The sequence below is a fragment of the Dendropsophus ebraccatus genome, chromosome 9 (assembly GCF_027789765.1).
Source record: "Dendropsophus ebraccatus isolate aDenEbr1 chromosome 9, aDenEbr1.pat, whole genome shotgun sequence".
In the NCBI taxonomy this organism is placed as follows: domain Eukaryota; kingdom Metazoa; phylum Chordata; class Amphibia; order Anura; family Hylidae; genus Dendropsophus; species Dendropsophus ebraccatus.
In genome coordinates, this window is record NC_091462.1 from 35,650,675 (window position 1) to 35,671,285 (window position 20,611).

Below are 20,611 nucleotides of genomic sequence, written 5' to 3' on the forward strand. Positions count from 1 at the left end.
AAGGCCAGCCAGCAGTGGCGCCCTCCACCCCCCCCCCTTTCCCATTCTCTCTTTCTTGTTCTCCCTCTGTTTGGGTTTCGGCCCTCTCTGGATTTGCCACGTTTCCTTTATCCTATTCTCTGACATTTGTTGTAACTATTTTGGGGCCTTTTTTCTGAGGTTATATCTATCACATGGTAACTTGAAAATTGTTTCTTCGGTTGCACCTTATCCGGCGCCTATTATTGTTAGACTTGAAAAGCGTTATTAATAAAATTAAGAATTAAAATAAATTAATAAAAGGAGTTAGTCACATGGAACAGAGCTGGGAGAGCACACCCCTATGCTGGCTCCTTCTTATGATTGGTCCGGGACAAGTCAAAGCTTTTTTGACAGCACCAATTTGAAAGGATTGTCCCAAAAAAAACCTTCTCTAAAAGTGTCTTACTTGGGGCAAATGACTGTGAAAAAGCTTTGGCTGTCCAGGCATGATGGGAATTGTAGTTTTGTAACAGCTGGACATTCATGAACTTTACACTTGTGACCTACAGGACTACTAAAGAATGATCGTTGGATACGTGTACCCTCCGTCATGTAGAAACTAGCATAAGAAAGCTTGATGCAGTCCTGGTTGTGACATACCGGCGTTTCAGTAGTTGATGTGGCAGGTTGCTGTAGTGACTGTGGGTGCGTTTCCTCCGGCTGCTTCTTTGCAGTTGCGCTCGTCGTCTGCCCCTTGGTGGTTTCACCATTTGTTACCTGAGGATGCTGCTGGGTCAGGGCAGCTTTAAGTCTCTAAAAAGGAGAAAAAAAGATAATGATTTAGGCGGAGACAAGTATAAAAAAGTACAATATAATACATTGCATATATAAGGAAATGTGGATTTCTAGCACAATAATCTTATAATCAAACCCATTTCCTTAAAGCCAAATATATTCAGAAAAAAAAAAATTACGTCAGACATCTCAGCAGATTTTATACACGTTCATAATAAAAACCTACAACCTTGCCCCTCACCGGGCCAAAAAAAGGAATGTTGCCTCCCAAACCACCCAGCTATCTAAGGGTCCTATTACACAGAGCGATTTTTAACGATTAACGGCTAATGATAAACGATCGCAAACGAGATTGTTTCTCGTTAACCTGAAACCATTCACCATATTACACAGAACGATGGTCGTTATTGCGATGGTTACTATGATCGTTTACTCCATCTGATCCCAGCAAAACAATAAACAATGTGCAATTAAACTGAACGATTAGTGAAAAAATGCAGAACGAATGTGGAATTACAGCGAACAAATAACAATAATTTTAGGTTCAGATCTAAATAAACGATCAACGACACATGAACGATTTTTTGATTGTTGCCTGCAATTACACAGAATGATTATCGTTTAAATTTGAACGATATAACGATTTTTTGCGCGATAATCATTACGTCTAAAAGGGCCTTTAGACTCTTTGATCATTTCCACTCCCTCCTTTACACTGCCCATACATGATCAATGACACTGGGAGAGGGATGAACAATGGGGGTTGACCCTATGCCCTTATACTTCTGTGATCCCACTACTACTCACTTAACTAAAACATTTCAAGGGGGTTTCCTAGCCATTGTACATTGTTGGCCTAAGCACATAATAGGTCATCAATATTGGATCTGCGAAGTGCTGAGTGATGATCAGCTGTTTGACAGAGCGGAGGTTCCAGCACACACACAATAAATGACTGGAACCAGTTGGCTCCATTCATTGTGTAGTAACAGTAAAGTCCCAATGGCAGTTGTTGCTTATTAAACGATGCAACGCTACATTTTACTGTCCAATTACAGTTTACACTGCAAGCGCATAAAAACATACAAAAAAGTGGAAATCAACCACAAAATATTTATTTACAGGGAATGCTTTATCAGAAAACATCCTATTGTTTATCTCCTTAAATGGGCACCACAACTTTCAGAAACGTATATATGTATCGTATAGAAACGTATATATCTTGGTTTTGGACTCCTGTCAATCACAAGAACGAGGCGGGATAAATGCACACTAAGGGCGAGATTTATCAAACAAGGTGTAAAGTGAAACTGGCTCAGTTGCCCCTAGCAACCAATCAGATTCCTCCTTTCATTCCTCACAGACTCTTTGGAAAATGAAAGGTGGAATCTGATTGGTTGCTAGGGGCAACTGAGCCAGTTTTACTTTACACCATGTCTGATAAATCTCCCCCTAAGTGCATTCTCTCTCAGCTCTGTGTGACCAGACTTCCATAGTATATCTAAGGGCCTTATTACATAAAGTGATAATCTGCCCGATCAGGCTAACTGGGCAGATTATTGCTCTGTGTAATAAAGACAATGATCAACCAAAGAACGAATTATCAGCTGATCATTGTCTATTAAACATGTTTACCTGTAGTAGTGCACTACATAATGTTTATATTTACTAATTCTCCCCCGATGTCCTGCAGCCCTCTCTCTGCATTACCCATTCCCCGCTGAAAGTGAGACTTTGACACTTTCCATTCTGATATCTCTTCACAGGTGTAAAGGGTAAATTTAGCAGTTTTCATACCTTATTTTATATTATATGTCATGGTGCTTGTTCCAGTAAAAAGTGATCTTTTATCATCAGCGGATTGTGCTACGTGGGCGGGGCTTCTCAACTGAAGTGCCCCGGGCTGGCCTAGAGGTCTTGGCCCCACCCCCTCTAGGTTGGCCTATACCAATGGCTGCCGATGGGGGCCTATGCGCCGATGGCATCACGGAGGGGAGCCCCTACGGTGGTGATGTGGGCGGGGCTAAGTTGCGCTGTGGCTGTGAAGCTCCGCCCAGGTAGCACAATCCACAGATGATAAAAGATCACTTTTTACTGGAACAAAGACCATGGCGTATGATATAAAATAAGATATAAAAACTGCAAAATTTACCCTTTACGCCTTTGTAGAGAAGTCATAATGCAAAAAGGGAGAGACAGTGTCACTTGAAGCTTCCGGCTCAGTTTCTTCAGTGACAGGCCATTCATCCAATCACTGGCCACTGAACTGTCTCATCTCGTCTAGTGATTGGATGAACAGCCTGTCACTGAAGAGATGGGGCCAAAAGCATCAGTGGTGAGGAGGGAACACAGGCATGAAGCTGCAGGACAACAGGGGAGAACAGGAAAGTATGAACTTTCATGTAAAAAGCAAGAACTGCAGGACATTGTTGGCAATGTATATACAGCCCTCATGCACGATTATCGAGCTGTGTATAGGCTTAGTAAGTGAGCGCCTATCTGGCAAATCAGCGCTCGCTTACAGAGAAATGTCAGGCTGTCTAAAACGGCCCTAAGGGACTGAGCCAAGGGCACAGAGAAGCAGCAGTCACCAGCTTCTCCCAGCTCATTCTGGCAATCAATGTGGGTCTAAACACCCAGACCTCCACCGATCAAAATTTTTGATGTGTATCTATAACGTGTCAAAATTTTTGGGGCGTGACAGGTATGCTTTAAAGACCATACCAACTTGGGCATAAGAAACAGCTACATTTTATGTTTTTAGCAGCTATTGCTTTTTTTGTTTTGTTTTTCCCCCATTGACATGGCTGTATATGGCCTTGCTTTATATGGCAGAAATGTTACTTTTTTAGTACTGTGGCTATAATTTTCTTTTTATGCACTTATATAGCAATTTTATTTTTAAAAGGACCCTGTCACCAAGATGAGCGGGTTGATATATATCTTTGTGGGAAAAGATTCAGTATAACTTGTAATATGTTGATTGAAATCCTTGATCATTATATGCTATAGGCGATTTACTTTTTCTGCTTAGTTAACACACATTACAAAGTTATATAACTTTGTAATGTCTGTTAATAAGCTGTCTGCCCCTCCCTCTCCCCCCTGGAAGTTAAATAAAATATACATACCAAATAACTTCCTCTTCGCTATCTTCAACAGCAGTGAATGGGAGAGCAAAAGGAGAGGAAGGTTGCGGAGCAGTGAATGGAAGAGAAAAGGCTGCTGGTGCTCTGCCCTGATTGGCTGAGCAATCTGGAAGCCATGTAATGCGCTCCAGCCAATGAAAAGGCTGCCGACGAAGATGACAGGGACCCGGTCGGCGGGAAATTCGAACGGTGATTGTCAGCGGAGGGAATGGTAAGTATATATCCTGTGTGAGTCTGTTTTGTTTTTTTTTGGGGGGGGGGGGGGCGGCAGGTGCCAGAGTACTCCTTTAAGGTGTCCAGTGTACTGTGGCACTCAGTAGCCTGGACTCTTTAGCATGGAAACATCAGAGATTTAAATCACTAATTTAAAATTTATACTAAATCTTTTCCCATAAAGATAAAGATATGTATTGTTTAACTCCTTAAGGCTGGGTTCACACTACGTATATTTCAGTCAGTATTGTGGTCCTCATATTGCAACCAAAACCAGGAGGGGAATAAAAACACAGAAAGGATTTGTTCACACAATGATGAAACTGAGTGGATGGCCGCCATATAACAGTAAATAACGGCCATAATTTCAATATAACAGCCGTTGTTTTAAAATAACAGCAAATATTTGCCATTAAATGGCAGCCATCCACTCAATTTCAACATTGTGTGAACAGATCCTTTCTGTGTTTTTAATCCACTCCTGGTTTTGGTTGCAATATGAGGACCACAATACTGACTGAAATATACGTAGTGTGAACCCAGCCTAAGGTTGCGTTCACACTACGTATATTTCAGTCAGTATATGTATATTTCAGTCAGTATATTTCAGTCAGTATTGCAACCAAAACCAGGAGTGGATTAAAAACACAGAAAGGCTCTGTTCACACAATGATGAAATTGAGTGGATGGCTGCCATTTAATGGCAAATATGTGCTGTTATTTTAAAACAACGGCTGTTATATTGAAATAATGGCCGTTATTTACTGTTATATGGCGGCCATCCACTCAATTTCAACATTGTGTGAACAGAGCCTTTCTGTGTTTTTAATCCACTCCTGGTTTTGGTTGCACTAGTCTATGCCGCCTTTATTTAAAGGGGTAATCCAGAGACCAAAAACTTATGTTAAAGGAGAAGTCCGGCAGACTATAAAATCTGGCAGCCGGCAGGGGGGAATTTGATTACAAGTACTAACTTACCTCTCCCCTTGCCCGTGGAGAGCGGAGGGACCAGCTGCAGGACCCCCGACAAAAGGCAGCTCCCCCCGAGTTGTGATGACGTCACAACTCGGGGAAAAGGAGTTGTCCTGGCTGATAAATTGACTGCTCAGCAAATCAGTGACGGGAACTTCCCGCCCCAGTCACTGACTAGCTGAGCAGCCAGTCCATCAGCCGGGTCGTGAACTGTCAGCTCCTGAGATCGAGGAATCTAAATTTAAGGTTAGTGTAAAAACAGTCCTGGGGTGCTTTCTAGGTCCTCAGTGCTTAGTGCGCAGGTGTTACTCAATGCCTCAATGTATTACCAGGTAATGGAGAAACCTCATGTTGACAATAGAGTTAAATGTCTGGGTCCACAATGTCGAGTTTTACTAAATAAGTGTATATGTGTAAGCAGTGGTCACTAGGTGATTACCTTCAGGCCAAAGCAGTGATTGGGCCCTCTGCAGCCCGCTACCTTTTTTTGACAGGATGCTAATGTAATACCTAGAGTGGACTGCATTAAAGGGGTTATTCAGCGCTACAAAAACATGGCCACTTTTAAAGGGGTACTCTGGCGGGGGGGCTTTTTTTTTATCTGGCCGGAGAGGGGGTGGCTGAGGGCAACAATGTCCACTCACGTCCCAGGTTCCAGCGGCAGGTCCCGTATCGCGGCACTCCGGTCCCCGCTGCCCGGCCACTTCCTGATCTCTGATGCGGGCTTGAGACATGACGTTTAAAGTCCGCTCAGCCAGTCAATGACGAAGGTGGGATCCCGCCTCCATCACTGACTGGCTGAGCAGACTTGAAACGTCACGTTTCAAGCCTACATCAGAGATCAGGAAGCGGCCGGGCAGTGGGACCTGAGCGCTGTGATAAGGGAATATTTTACAGGCTGGTGAATCGGACTATGACTCTGGCTGAGCAGTACTCGTCGGTGACAAATTTTTGCATTTTTTTAACAAATCAAAAATGTTATTTACTTCCAGAAAACCTAAAACCCCAGACGTGAAAGAGTCAATATTTGTATAATAGTAGATAATGCCTTCTTGCGCTCAAGCTGAGGTCCCAGAGAAGGCCAAGAAGATGTGTCCCTTGTCTTTGGCCATTACTGTGGGTTTGTTATTAAGAGTAGACTGGCTCGGAGGAGTTATGAGGTTAAGCATTTGTCAGCGACCTTTCTCTTGTTATTTCCAGGAGCTGACATGCAGGGTCTCAAAGTTATCAGGAAATTCATGTCTTAAATGGCCATTAGGTCCATGCTATGGGTTGTCTTGCACATAATGTAGGTCATCTTCATCTACGGATTAATCTCCCTATGCCAATTAAGGCGATGATTTAATCAAGGTGTAGAGAGATAATTATGGCCTTAGAAACTGAATTACCTTCATAGGGATTAGTAGTGCCAGGTGAGTACAGAAAAATTAAAAAAAAGTTTTATCCCCATGTTGGCTCTTTATCAGTAAAATGTGCTGATAATCTGGTCCTCAGTGACTATTCTACATGTTAATGGCAATAATGCCACCTATAAATAATCACAGGCTTACTCCATGGAAAATTTTCCACTGCACTTAGCCTTTTGCAATAAGATAGTGGGGACCAGTAAAGGAACCCCCCCCCCCCCATTTTGAGGAAGCTGAAGAATCTGCAGGATACCAAAACAAGCAATAGAGAGAACATACAAGAAGTCCTGTTGTCAAGATTCAAGCCTAAACCTCTGTGCTGGAAGGCAACAGTTCTAACCAGCAAGTGGTCCTTATCCATCATACAAGGGGTTACATGGTAAATAAAAAAATAAAATAAAAAAATGTGATTAAGCTCAAATGAATAGACTGGAGGTTTGCATAAATTACACCCAGCAGACTGTGTTCCATATGTACGGAATGAAGACCAAAATGACACACTTTTGGCTTCCATTTGGTATATGGGGATGTATGGATGCATTTAACGCATGCTTTGGGACCTATCCTGGCATTTAAGTAAATGGTACACTTAACACAGTATAAAAACAGCCTTAGGCTCTTTTCTCACTATGTTTTTGCAGTCAGTCTTTCTCGACCTCCAATGCATGCCATAGTGGAGTCGAGTAGTGGCATCCATCATACGTAGATTCCCATGTTAAAAAAAAATAAAAAAAAACATTTTTCCTTTTTTATTCTGCTCTATGGCATAGCACAGAGCTGCAAGAATTCAACCCTGCAAATAAATGGAAACCACCTAAACAAAGACAAAAATTGCCTCCTTGACCTGACGAGGGTTGTATACATCTGCCATTGACTCCTACTGTTAAAAACAAACAAACAAATAAATAAATAATAAATAAATATCCTGTTTAACATACTTTACGCTTGTGATGGGTTTCCGCCATACAGTTGTTTACATCTGCCATTGACTCCTATTGTTAAAAATAAATAAACAATATATAAATAAATAAATAAAACGGATTGTGTGTAACATACTTTGCAACCGTGCTGGTTTTCCAATACAGTTTATAGATAAAGATGCCAATGTTTTCTAAGCCAAAAGGTCACACTACTGGCCCTGATAAATTTGCCCAAAACACCAAACTATAGCCTTAGTAATTCAAGAACATCTCATTGTATGCCTTTAAAAAAGAAATAAATTGTGTTCGGTTAACATTCACGTAGGGCGGTGAAAAATAAAAATCATTATGTTGAAGAATGACTGCAGGGCGAGGTAGTAATCTCATGCAAGGAAACAGCAGCCATGATTCCTCATCATCTCCTTGTGCGCCCCGATCACACAGCATATACCGTATGGTCTTACAGACATGAGCTATATGTCACAGTCTCGCACAGTTTAAGAGAACTGATTAGGTGTGACTTAGCGCTGTAGGGCAAACGCAGAATAGGATTTTCCCCCTTAAGATTTGTTAAATTAAATAAATGTACACAAAGAGATTTGTTTAATCTTTAAACCCCTCCAGTGCAATATGTTGCTGGCCCTATTGGGAACAGTTGAGGGTTAATGGCGCTTACAAAACTGTGCGTACAGTTTAATACAAACACAAGCACGGCTTTAAAAGGAGGTGTTTTTTTTTTTAATTCACAAAGTGTTATTTTCTCTACAGACTCGGCAATAAATCTTACTAATAAAATGAAATGCACACAGTAGTACGATACGCAGACGTGGAAATTTTTATATTATGCATCGTGGCTGATGTAGGATATTATTTATACACACCTATATATGCTATCGCCTGAAGCCAGTCACATTTCCTTTCACCTCCACTATGCAGCAGTGCCGTACTGATGGGATACAAGCTTACCATACATGTTAGATAATTGTCAACTGCATGTGTGTTTACAGTGAATGCCGCCATTTTGCCATGCAGTTATGAATGCTATAAAAAAACTTAAAGGGGAAGTAACTTCTGATAGCACCCTGTAGCGCTTCGGAGCACAGTTAGGAGCACTGGCACGTCATCTGGCCCGCTCCTTCTAATGATAATCAATGGAGGGGGAAGGCCGGATGACGCGTTTGCATTTCTTAAAACTACTGATGGGCATCGTGAAGCATGAGTCCATCATGAAGCAGATATGGTGCTAGATTATAGTTTCTACTATAGGGCATTAGTACTATAAATATTTTGCCTTTTGTCAGTCACTGTCAGATGAAGCGCGCATGCGCGCGAAATGGCTGTCTTGTCTAGTTTGTCTATGTGAAGTGGTCTGGCGTCTGCCGAATAGCGATATGCACCACTGAAGTGTGTAACTTTATGTTGAAATAAAGATATACTGCAACTTAACGGTGAGTGCCCTCAGCTTTTACTAAACTTGCTGTTTGTACTACACGAGGTGCACCTCCGATATATGCACATGTGGCCCTGAGTGTGTTAAAGTCCAAGAGTATATAACACTACAAACTGGTGGATGAAGCAGTGCCAGTGATTTTCTAAGACTGTGTGTATTCTGCTGTAGCGAACAGCCCAACACTACAGTGCGGCCCCCCTATTATTTATGCCAAGGCCTTAAAGGTAAACTATTTAAGCAGGTTAGACAAATGTGACCTGATGATGAAAGGGCGCTGTGGTTTGACGTTTAGTAATACCCTTAGACTAATATGGTAGTTTGGAGCCTTGGGGGCGGGACTAACGCCCCCAGAGTACTGATCCTGCCTGTCCCCGGCTGGCCTGTTTCGGGGGCAGTAGTCCCGGCCCCGGTGCTCCAAATCGCCATATTAGTCTAAGGATAGAACTACTAACTACACAGAAAGACTTACCATCATCCTCAGCACCCTGTGCACAAAAGGGACATATCAGCATGTTAGATTAATCTAACCTGTTTCCCTTTAAAAAAAAAATCTTCTTTCTGCTATTATAAAGCACAATAATATTCCCTCTAGCAGATTTTATCAGATATCTATGAAGGCCGCACACAATTAAAGAAAAGCACAGGGGGAATATACTTGGAGGGAATTTTCAGAAAAATGGCACCAGATTAGCATGAATTACTTGCTATACCAACTTGGGTGAGGGCAAACATCGGAATGGGTTCACATATGGTTATACTGAAACCCTGAAGTGTCCCAGAGGTTGGTCCTTTATGATAAGGGTCCAGAGCTCTGTGCACCCCCCCCTCAGTAGGAACTGACAGCTCTATTGGCCTCCTGACTGGACACTAGAGATATCACTCACAGCTTAGAGGAGTGGATAGAGAAGTGCCCAGGAGGCGGATGCTTTATGCTAAGCACCAAGAGTTCTGTGCACTTCCCTAGTCCTACCTCAAAGCTGTGAGTGGCAACTCTTGTGTCCAATCAGGCGAGTGCTAGAGCTGTCACTCACTGCTGAAAGGGACGGACAAGGGGTGATCAGAACACAGAGCTCTGTATACTTCATTTCTGATCATATAATCTAGAAAACCTGTAAGTATACTGTAACTTCTCTCCTGTCCTCTATATGAAACTATGAGCAGTCTAAATACCTCTGACAAATTCCCTTCAAGGAAATATTATCTGTTGCCCCTAATAACCAATCCCAGCCCAGCCCATACATAAAAAAATAAATAAAAACTGAGCTGTGATTGGCTGCTACGGGTTTTTCATGTTGCCAGTTTTCATCTATGTCCCCCACGCTCTCCAGGCATCTTTCCTACCTTTAATCGCACATTCTATGGAAGTAGGGCAGCACTAATACACAGAACCGTGTAAGAAACACTTCCCTCATTAGCGTTTACACACTGAGAATTTTTCCGAGTTGAGCATTAAGTACCCTTGAAAAACAAACCCCCTCAGACATCTGTCAAAATTTGGTAGGAACAGGTCGCTCCATCATCGGCTTACAGAAACCAGGTAATATTCTCTAGGAACAAGTCGGGAAAAAGTCAGATCCATATTTCATATCTGCCACAAAAGCTCATCAGGGTAATAACCCTCCTCCTCCTGGGTGTTATCCTACCATCTGCCGCTCTATTACTTATCTTTATTTTGCAACTAATTAACAGCATAATCTTCTAAATTCAGCAAGTTAATTATCATTATTGTGGTCTTTGCAGCATCATCAGTCCTCATGAAGTCTTGTCTCTCCTACCCCAGAGGACGCAGGGAAATGAAGTAGGTTGGGAGAGGGTCTGTTTAGAGGGGGGTTCATTAGGTGTTTGCTGATGAGCTTGGCATGCAGAGAGGCAGGTCAGGAGAATTCTGCTGAACACAAGGTTCCATGCCGGGCTCAACCAACTTAATATAGCTTTCTGAATAGATGCCAACCTGCCCTCTGTCAGCTCTCAATAGAAGCCTCCTGCAGAAAACCGACTGGCATCATACTGTGTAGGAAGATAACTCACAGTTTGTCACAGAAGCCTTTACAAGGTGGATCCCACAGGGCAGAGCTCCATTTAATGTCCTATTGATTGTTCTTCCCTCCCTTCCAGCCCTTTCACTTACTTTAAGTAGAGCACTCCGATATAAAAAGTGGAGATGTGCACTTACCGTCACTAACTGGAAAGTGACACGCATGATGGCCGGAATGATTTCAAGGTTTTTTTTTGTCTCCCTGTGCTGATGCTCTGATGGGTTGTTGTGAAAGGAATACTAAACTACAGTGGATGCCTAAGACCTGAACTTAGAACTACAGTGGCTTAGAGCTAATAGGATTAATAGAAAGACACCTCAAAGGACCTGAACCCGTTTCAGCTTTAATGAGAGGTACAAAAATTAAAACAAAAAGTAATAAAAAAAAATAAATAAAAATAAAAAGTTACAAATAGCAAATGATGTGCCTGAGATCAGGATTAAAATCATTATTTGTCGATCCCCATCCCCCCGCGCGCGTAATAGGACGTAAGAACACCAAACAATGGCAGCAGAGGGCGCCATGAATGATCCAGTGATTGTTGTATGGCCTTCTTAAAATAATAGGCAAGTCTTGGAATAGGCTTAATAAACGAGCACCGATCTAAAGGATGAGGCGCGGGAAACCCCAACCCACATAGAGAAACACTGAAATTGAAGCCATGATTTTACTGAAACTAAAAGTTGTTTTACAGCGCTGGCCTTCAGGTCACACACATTTCTGTGGAAAATTTACGCAATTTTTGTGTAAGGTTTTTAATTTTTTTTTTTTTACCCATAATCAGGAGAAGATTTAAAAGGAATCATAAATATAAATGAAGAACGCATCCTTCTTCTTGACAACTGGTTTCGGTTCACGGACTTCTGCATGGACTTCTACCTTAGAAGGTGAGGCCCAGGCCATCTGGTGGTTTGTCAGGTGAGGCCTAGGCATCACTTTACTCTGCTGGGTGCGGCACCCATTGACAAAGTCTGAGAAGCGCTGGTCTATATCACTGTCTCACTGTATGTACTGATGAGCTATCCACGGGATTTCAAGTTTCTTGCCCCTCAGCAGTAGTAATAATTTCTTAGTATCCCATGATTTTCCACGACCCTTATACCAGTTGTAGAAATACATTATCACAATCCTTCATAAGACCCCCTCATCCCTACTTAGTTGACATTGGGACTGGCAAATAAAAGTTGCTTATCATGAAAATGTGGCATCTCAGGAGGCTTGAGGGCCCAGCGTCTGAATGCTCTGCATGACAGCTACTAGGTGCCGGGCATAGCCTATAAGCCATAAGGGAGCAGCAGGTTTCCTTTAACAATGCTTATAGCCTTCTCCCATCCAGTTTTATTAGGCCACACTTTATTATGACTTGGTGGTATACCTCATTTAGCTATTGCGTTGCAGTATCTATGCATTTTATACAAAATATATATAATACAATGAAGCAACAATATACATAGAGGAGCAGTTACCAGTTTTGCCTCTGACTGAACAGGTGGTGGAGATGGAGGGCCTGGAATCCCTGGGATAGTAGGCACCACGGTGACAGGTCTGACAAGCTACGGAAGAGCAGAAAAGATTATTGAGAATTATAAAACTAAATCACTAACACATATATATTATGAGCTGACAGCGTTTGTAACTTTAAAAGAACAATTTAGGTCACTCAACAATCCCCATCAGGATAAGCCTTTTCATATAGGGACATGTACATCATAGAAGCTACTAACATGTTAGAAGCATCTAACCTGCTAATATCTCCCTTTAGCACACTGGGCACTGAGGATAATGGTAAAGTTCTCACCTTCATCCTTGGCGCAGTTTCCATGATATTAGCAGTTTATCATCTATGCTAATTAGGCGTTTTTGGTGCACTAGAGGCAGGACTACAGCCCCCAGTGCACCAATCCAATCCGACCCGGGCATCCCTGCTCCGCTAATATTAACTAGGAGGAGCAGGATGGCCAGGGATGGATCGGTGAGCTGTGGGCTGTAATCCTGCCCCCAGTGCACTAATACACCTAATTAGCATAGAAGATAAACTGCTAATATGACAGAAACTGTGGCAAGGGTAAAGGTAAGGAAATTACATATCGGCAGGTTAGATGATTCTAACCTGCTCATGGTTTCCCTTTAAGCTGGATTAGTAAGAAGCTACAATGACTCCCGCTCTGGAGGGTTTACTGCAGCTATGTATTACATAGTCATCTGGATGTGTCCTATGTAACATTTCCTCTGCAGTGGTATGGTTTTAAAAGAGTTTTCCAGGACTAGAAGAACAGCCCCACACCTGTCATCTGGTTGTGTGTGATATTACAACTTGGCTCCATTCACTTCAATGGAACTGAGCTGCAAAATCACACCCAACCTGACAACAGGTATGGTGCTGTTTTATGAAGAAACCAATTCTAGTCCTGAATAACCCCTTAAACCCATTGCATAAATGAACAAGGTGGTACGAACACTTTCACATGCTTTTACACAAGAGTATTCAAGGTTTCACCGTTACCCTATATACAACTTTTTGAGAAAATATTCTCATGTACCATATTGTATATTGTACTGATATAAAATGCGTGTTCTTCCTCATTCACACCTAAAGGTAAATTTAGACCTATGGAGGGAGATTTATCAAACATGGTGTAAAGTGAACCTGGCTCAGTTGCCCCTAGCAACCAATCAGATTCCACCTTTCATTCCTCACAGACTCTTTGGAAAATGAAAGTGGAATCTGATTGGTTTCTAGGAGCAAGTGAGCCAGTTTCACTTTACACCATGTTTGATAAATCTCCCTTATGGTGTTTACTGTCACAACGTCTGACTGCAGAGAACTGTCTAATTGTTGTCCGTTTCCAATGGCAACCAACAGAATTTAGAAAACGGCAACGTTATATAAGCTTATATAAAGGTTAAGAACTGTAAAATATTGTTGAATGCCTCTATACTCATTACAGCGTCACTTCTAAAGAGTCATAGTGCTCCAACGCTCACACACAGTCAGTACAACCCTCCCTGGAAAGTATTGTCATTGGCCTTCTCATTGTCTTTATAATGAATAATCCCTGTGTTATTTGGAAATCATATTATAGAACAGGATTTGCTGAGCGCATTGATATATAGTATTGTGGAAAAAGTTCCAGGACAACTTGTCATTTATTCATGTAAATATCTGCTCATTCAGCACTAAGTAGCCATGTGGGTGGCCCTACCTTAATGATTGACAGCTATCTATATATGTGTGCATAGACAGTGCTGTCAATCACTGAGAAGGACCGCCCACATGACTATTTACTTACATGAATAAATGGCATATTATCCCAGAACTTTTCCCACAATACTATATATCAATCTACTCAGCAAATCCTGCTCTATAACATAATACAGGATAACTGCAGATGGGACTGCGCTCTCTTGCCAAGAGGTTCACTTTAAAGGTTATAAGGATTTTTAAGGGTTAACACCCCAGTGAAGAAGCACCGGATAAAGCAAGGAGACAGAAGTAGGTCACACTTTACTATTTCCCTGCATTGCACTAAACTTGTAACAGCAGAGAGTAAATGTTCTGGAAACAAGCGAGAAGTCCAGATCAGATATAAAATCTGCAAATTAAACTTAAAAAAGATGACGGAGCCAAGACCAGGTGTGTGCAAAAGCTTTATACCTAGCCAAGCTTTATGGATTTTAATTCTACTATTGCCACCATGGAAGTAAGCCAAGATAAAGATTTAGAACAGTATAAGATGTATGGTGGCCTCCCGAACCTCCTCTGACTGAGTAGGGAGAAGGGTCAAGTGTATTGGATTTCTGCAGCAGGACCCTACTGGTAGGGCGGCACCAGAGCTGTCTTGTTGTGGCTCGCCCCTCACCGAATTAACTATACAGCCAACAGATATTAAAAATATGTATGGCCATCTTTGTGTCACAGTCTGTCATTTATTAAGCTCACGTATAGCAATGGATGGAGTTTACAAATACTCTCCAATTCTGATAGCAGGGTGCAAATCTGGATGGACAATGCTCAAATGCACCAGATTAAGCAAAGTGCCTCAGGCTGACTGATAAATCTGATGCATCTGTAGACTGTCTAGTCAAAAGTCCGTCCAGTCTGTCCATTGACTGGCCAGATGTAGGCCAAAGAGGGAAACAGTGCCTGCCTTGTGTTGCCAGTATGCAGTTCACCTGTCTTGTGGAGAAAATCTCTTTAAAAAATGAGAAAATGATGGACGTGGAAGAATTAGAGTAATAAATGAAAAATCTGACTCCAATAGGATTTTGTGCAGTATGTGCTGTTATTCTGTAGTTAGATCCATTTTGTTTAAAAAATGGTCACTAGAGGGCGAGCTTTACAAAGAAGATCCACAAAGGATATATACAATACAATAGCGATCCCATGGCACAGTACAGACACGAGGAAAAGAAAATCTAGCAAAACACATGTCATTTAGCGGCATCAACATAAACTTGCTGCAGTATAACTGATGGGAATTCTTTATATAGATGCCCATATACATCATTGTTTGTAATAATCTAGTGTAACCAGTATAGCAATGAACCAGTTAGATGACAGAATGCATCTGTACATCCACAGGCTGCAAAAGAAAAAAACTGAGCAAGATAGATTATATATATATATATATTTATTTATTTTTTTTCTTTATATTTTATTTATTTATTTTTTTTAATTACACCAAATAAGCCTTTACATGGGTGAAGGTAAAATATTTAATAAACTCTGATCACTGCATTGACTTTTTGCCCTATAAAGCTTTTCTAGTTGCAGTAAAGACTGCTGAGTATCCAGCCTGCTTTCTTTTTGAAGTCTGGTCTGATTTCCCTCCATACTCCAGTAGGCATTCTAACATTGGTCTATAAACACCAGGGTACACACTACATGCCGATTCAGGTATATGTAACTGTACAGAACAGGGTATATAGGGTATATAAACCAGGCTAAACACCAGTGTTCATATAATGAAGGTAACCTAATAATGATTCATGACGCTGGGAGTTCCTGATGCCGGCCCCCAGCTTCATGCTCTGTAGCTTCTATGGAGTGTGTGTATGCGCCCTTAAACTGGAGGCGGGTTCGGCCATCAGTCTAAACTTATGGGGTTCTCCCAACCGTCCTCTGACAAATAATGCAGCATAGACGGGTCAGGCGTCATGGAAAATCCCCTTTAGTAAATCAAAAAAAAGTCTCAGCAGCACAAGACAACCAGGTATGGGTGCTCGTCTCACCAAACCGGACCCAGGTTCGCATCAAATTCCAAATTATGAAGAGGAGACCGCACATCCAAAGTGAAGACACTTTTAATCACACCAGTGCAATGTTTCGGCTCAGAGTGTAGCCTCTCAAGCAGTGATACAATACACATCAAATGCTGGGTATATGTACATGTGTGCACACTTCAAATAATTCAATCGATCAAGCAAAAAAAGATGTAAACACAGTGAATATCATCTTATATCATCTTATATTCACTGTTTACATCTTTTTTTGCTTGATTGATTGATTTATTGGAAGTGTGCACACATGTATATATACCCAGCATTTGATGTGTATTGTATCACTGCTTGAGAAAGGCTACACTCTGTGCCGAAACGTTGCCCTGGTGTGATTAAAAGTGTCTTCACTTAGGATGTGCGGTCTGCTCTTCATAATTTGGAAAATCCCCTTTGTTTCAGGAGAGATAAACTAAGAGCTCTCTCGCTGCTTACCCCTCCCCTCCCCCATAGAGAACACAAAACACTTGGCCATGCCAAACTTTAATGTGTATGGGGAGGGCGGGATCCAGGTGGGACTGAGATGTTATTGAAGGTGTATGGCCACCTTTAGAGGGAATGTATTACCTAGACTTATTTTTACTGATTACCAAGATACTGAAAGATTTTTTTATATATTGTGATTGTAATTTTTTTTAGTTTTCAGTACATTATTATGGGGGCTTCCATCATAATGAACACTGACACAATGACCATCTCCCAACCTTACTCTTTGTATAGGATACACTTTTGTGCATGCTCTGTGACCTACACAAAGGATTTTAAGATAAAACATTACCTTTAAGTACATTCCCTATATGTTAGAAAGATAGGATAATCATAGAGGGAATCACTGCTTGGACATCCACCAATAAGATGTAATCTATGGCAGGACCTGCCAGTAGGTTATCGATTTCCATACAGAGCCAACACAAGGGAAATAAAGTATTATATGTACCCATTAAAACCAATGCAATTAATTTCAATGCCAGGACACCCGGAGATGCCCATTTGCAGCTGCTGTGTAGCAGATGGGATAACTCCAATCAGAAACTAAACAACCCCTTTAAGCACCTTTAAGTCACACATGCACACCACCACTCCATTCATTGCCAAAGATTTTAGCTGGCTATCTCCAAAGACAATAAAAGGAGTGGTGGTGTAAATAAACAAACAAGGCAGAGGGTCCCAGTGGTCGGACCCCCTTCAATATGACACATATCCTTTACCTCTCATATGTTCCAATTTGAAATACTCTTTTAAAGGGGTTATCCAGGATTAGAAAAAAAAGACAGCTACTTTCATGCAATAACAACGCCACCCCTGTCTCCAGGTTGTGTGTGGTATTACAATTCAGGTCCATTCACTTCAATAGAACTTAGCTGCAAAACCCACGCCAAAACGAAGGACAGGAGAGGTGCTTTTTCGGGAAGAAATCAGCAATGGATAACCCCTTTATGGTGATGTCACGACCCGACTCCCAGAGCTGTGCGGGCTGTGGCTGCTGGAGAGGATGATGGCAGGGGGATGCTCAGTGTTCCTCCAGTGCCCTGTGTCCCTCAGTCATCATCCTCTCCAGCAGCCACAGCCCGCACAGCTCTTGGAGTTGGGTCGTGACATCACCATGTTATCCATCACCATGTTATCCATGTTAAAGCCTTGATGCAGTAGTAAATGCCGAAGCTGCGCCTGTGTCATCCGCGGCAGGTCCCGGCTATCAGTGATAGCCAGGGACCCACTGCAACTCTCAGCACCGGAGCCGCGCTGTTAACCCGACCCCAGCATCTACAGGGCTCCAGGTAGAGAATTCTCCCCCTACTGAGGGAGAATTCTCTGTCCGGTGTCCATCGGGGCTCTGCAAAGTGATCATAAGAGCCCCAATGGTAGCAATGGAAAGCCTGAGGCTTCCTGTATCCTGGCTACTGAGGCCGGCAGGGGGGGAGGGAGGTAAGCCAGGGCACGTGCCGGGGGGAGGGAGGGAAGGCCGTGCGCTCTGCCCCCTCCCCTCTCTCCCCTGTCGCTGTCACAAGACTGTGACAGCGGCAGGAGACAGAGGAGAGTTGGCAGACATAGGGACATCAGCTTATGGGATCATTTTGATCCCATAAGCTGATGTCCAAAAACGTCCTGGGCATTGAGGAACCAATGACCCGTGGTCATGAAAGGGTTAATAAAAATTTTTACCGGACTTCTCCTTTAAGTACAGATATGCAATCTGAACTCTTAAATTACATGCACAGATGATTTCTCTTTTTATCCAAGCAAGAAAAAAAAATCTGAATCGGGATTAATGCTCTAAGCAATACTTGTATGCCGTGGATCTGATCACTATGGATATTTAGTCTGAACTTCGCTCCATGTATAACCAATGTTAGTAGAATATGCATAGAAAAAGACAAAAAAATAAAAAATAAAAGCAAGAAAGAAGCAGTCGTCGAACCATTTTAAAACCGCCGTTTCTAATCTTATAGAAGTCAGAAATGAAAATGGCATGGTGTGATGAACACAAGGGAAATGAGAGAAGTATACAGTGAAGACTCTTCTATCTACACATTAAGACTACAAGGAGAATTCACACACATACAGACTTACTGGGACTGAAGCAGGTATGTGTACATTGGAATTTGTGATTGAGGCAGGAATAGCAACAGGCATGGTTTGTCCATTAGGTAGATGTAACAATAGAGGAAAAGGAGCTGGAACTTGTCTGAGGATAGAAAAAAGCAGGGTTCCAACCTTAAAAAAGCAAGTCAACCACAGACCTGGCAACTTAGAAAGTTTTGGTATTTAACCCATTATCATGTGCAATTAAGCAGAACATCTATAAAGTGGAGCACTGACTGCACTGTCCGGGGCTCTATCCTAGTTGGCACTGATCCTGGGATCTGCTGTTACATCCTGTAGCCTGCTCCATCATGTCATTCCCAAGCGGCTATTGTCCTATTGCCTGTGCAGGTTATGGGGTTGGCTATAACAACTACTACTTGGAGGCTAGCAGAAGGAGCAGGCTTCAGGAGATGCCAGGGATCAGTGAGGACTAGAGCTACTTAATTCCAAGCTGATTTTTAACTTTTACCTAGAACTTTAGTAATTCCAAATACATAGTTTATGTATAAGAAAATACTAATGTCCACCTACTAGTTCAAGATAGTATTTCCCATTACAAGGAAATGAGGAGTTGGCTTACTTACAGAACACATCATAGTTATGTTAGTATGTTCATCCAGCTTAACATTTATTATTATGTGACTGTAGCTGGGGTTGTCTTATGAAGTGTTATTGCACTCTGTTAAATTTAAAACAAATTTTAATTGGAATTATTTTAAAAAAATCTCAATTTTTCATACTTGCTATAGAGTCAACTGGTGTTGTTTGATTCTCTCTGAGAATGTCCACCTAATTATTTTAGTGCTGGATAAGCTATAGTCTGTAGTCTCCTGGATCTCATGGTCACACATGCTCAGTAGCTCAGTCCTGGTCACACATGCTCAGTAGCTCAGTCCTGGTCACACATGCTCAGTAGCTCAGTCCTGGTCACACATGCTCAGTAGCTCAGTCCTGGTCACACATGCTCAGTAGCTTAGTCCTGGTCACACATGCTCAGTAGCTCAGTCCTGGTCACACATGCTCAGGGGCTCAGTCCTGGTCACACATGCTCAGTGGCTCCGTCCTGGTCACACATGCTCAGTAGCTTAGTCCTGGTCACACATGCTCAGCGGCTCAGTCCTGGTCACACATGCTCAGCGGCTCAGTCCTGGTCACACATGCTCAGGGGCTCAGTCCTGGTCACACTTGCTCAGTAGCCCAGTCCTGGTAACACATGCTCAGTGGCTCAGTCCTAATCACAGATGCTCAGTGGCTCAGTCCTGGTCACACATGCTCAGTAGCTCAGTCCTGGTCACACATGCTCAGTAGCTTAGTCCTGGTCACACATACTCAGTAGCTCAGTCCTGGTCACACATGCTCAGGGGCTCAGTCCTGGTCACACATGCTCAGTGGCTCCGTCCTGGTCACACATGCTCAGTAGCTTAGTCCTGGTCACACATGCTCAGCGGCTCAGTCCTGGTCACACATGCTCAGGGGCTCAGTCCTGGTCACACATGCTCAGTAGCCCAGTCCTGGTAACACATGCTCAGTGGCTCAGTCCTAATCACAGATGCTCAGTGGCTCAGTCCTGGTCACACATGCTCAGTGGCTCAGTCCTGGTCACACATGCTCAGTGGCTCAGTCCTGGTCACACATGCTCAGTGGCTCAGTCCTGGTCACACATGCTCAGTGGCTCAGTCCTGGTCACACATGCTCAGTGGCTCAGTCCTGGTCACACATGCTCAGTGGCTCAGTCCTGGTCACACTTGCTCAGTAGCCCAGTCCTGGTCACACATGCTCAGTGGCTCAGTCCTTCTCACACATGCTCAGTGGCTCAGTCCTGGTCACACATGCTCAGCGGCTCAGT

At 42.6% G+C, this 20,611-nt stretch overlaps 1 protein-coding gene across 8 annotated transcripts in view; it reads right to left on the reverse strand.

Moving 5' to 3' along the window:
- Nucleotides 1-20,611, reverse strand: part of ATF2 (activating transcription factor 2) — a 79,884-nt gene that overhangs the window by 40,076 nt on the left and 19,197 nt on the right. For 6 of the 8 annotated variants that reach the window (XM_069982985.1, XM_069982986.1, XM_069982984.1 and 3 more), the window contains 4 exons: nucleotides 18,751-18,865; nucleotides 12,369-12,455; nucleotides 7,435-7,488; nucleotides 622-774 (listed from right to left, as the gene is read on the reverse strand). In XM_069982985.1, the coding sequence (XP_069839086.1) occupies nucleotides 622-774; nucleotides 7,435-7,488; nucleotides 12,369-12,455; nucleotides 18,751-18,865 (409 nt within the window). The remainder of the gene's footprint in view (nucleotides 1-621; nucleotides 775-7,434; nucleotides 7,489-12,368; nucleotides 12,456-18,750; nucleotides 18,866-20,611) is intronic. The other 2 variants (XM_069982991.1, XM_069982987.1) reach the window with 1 other exon arrangement.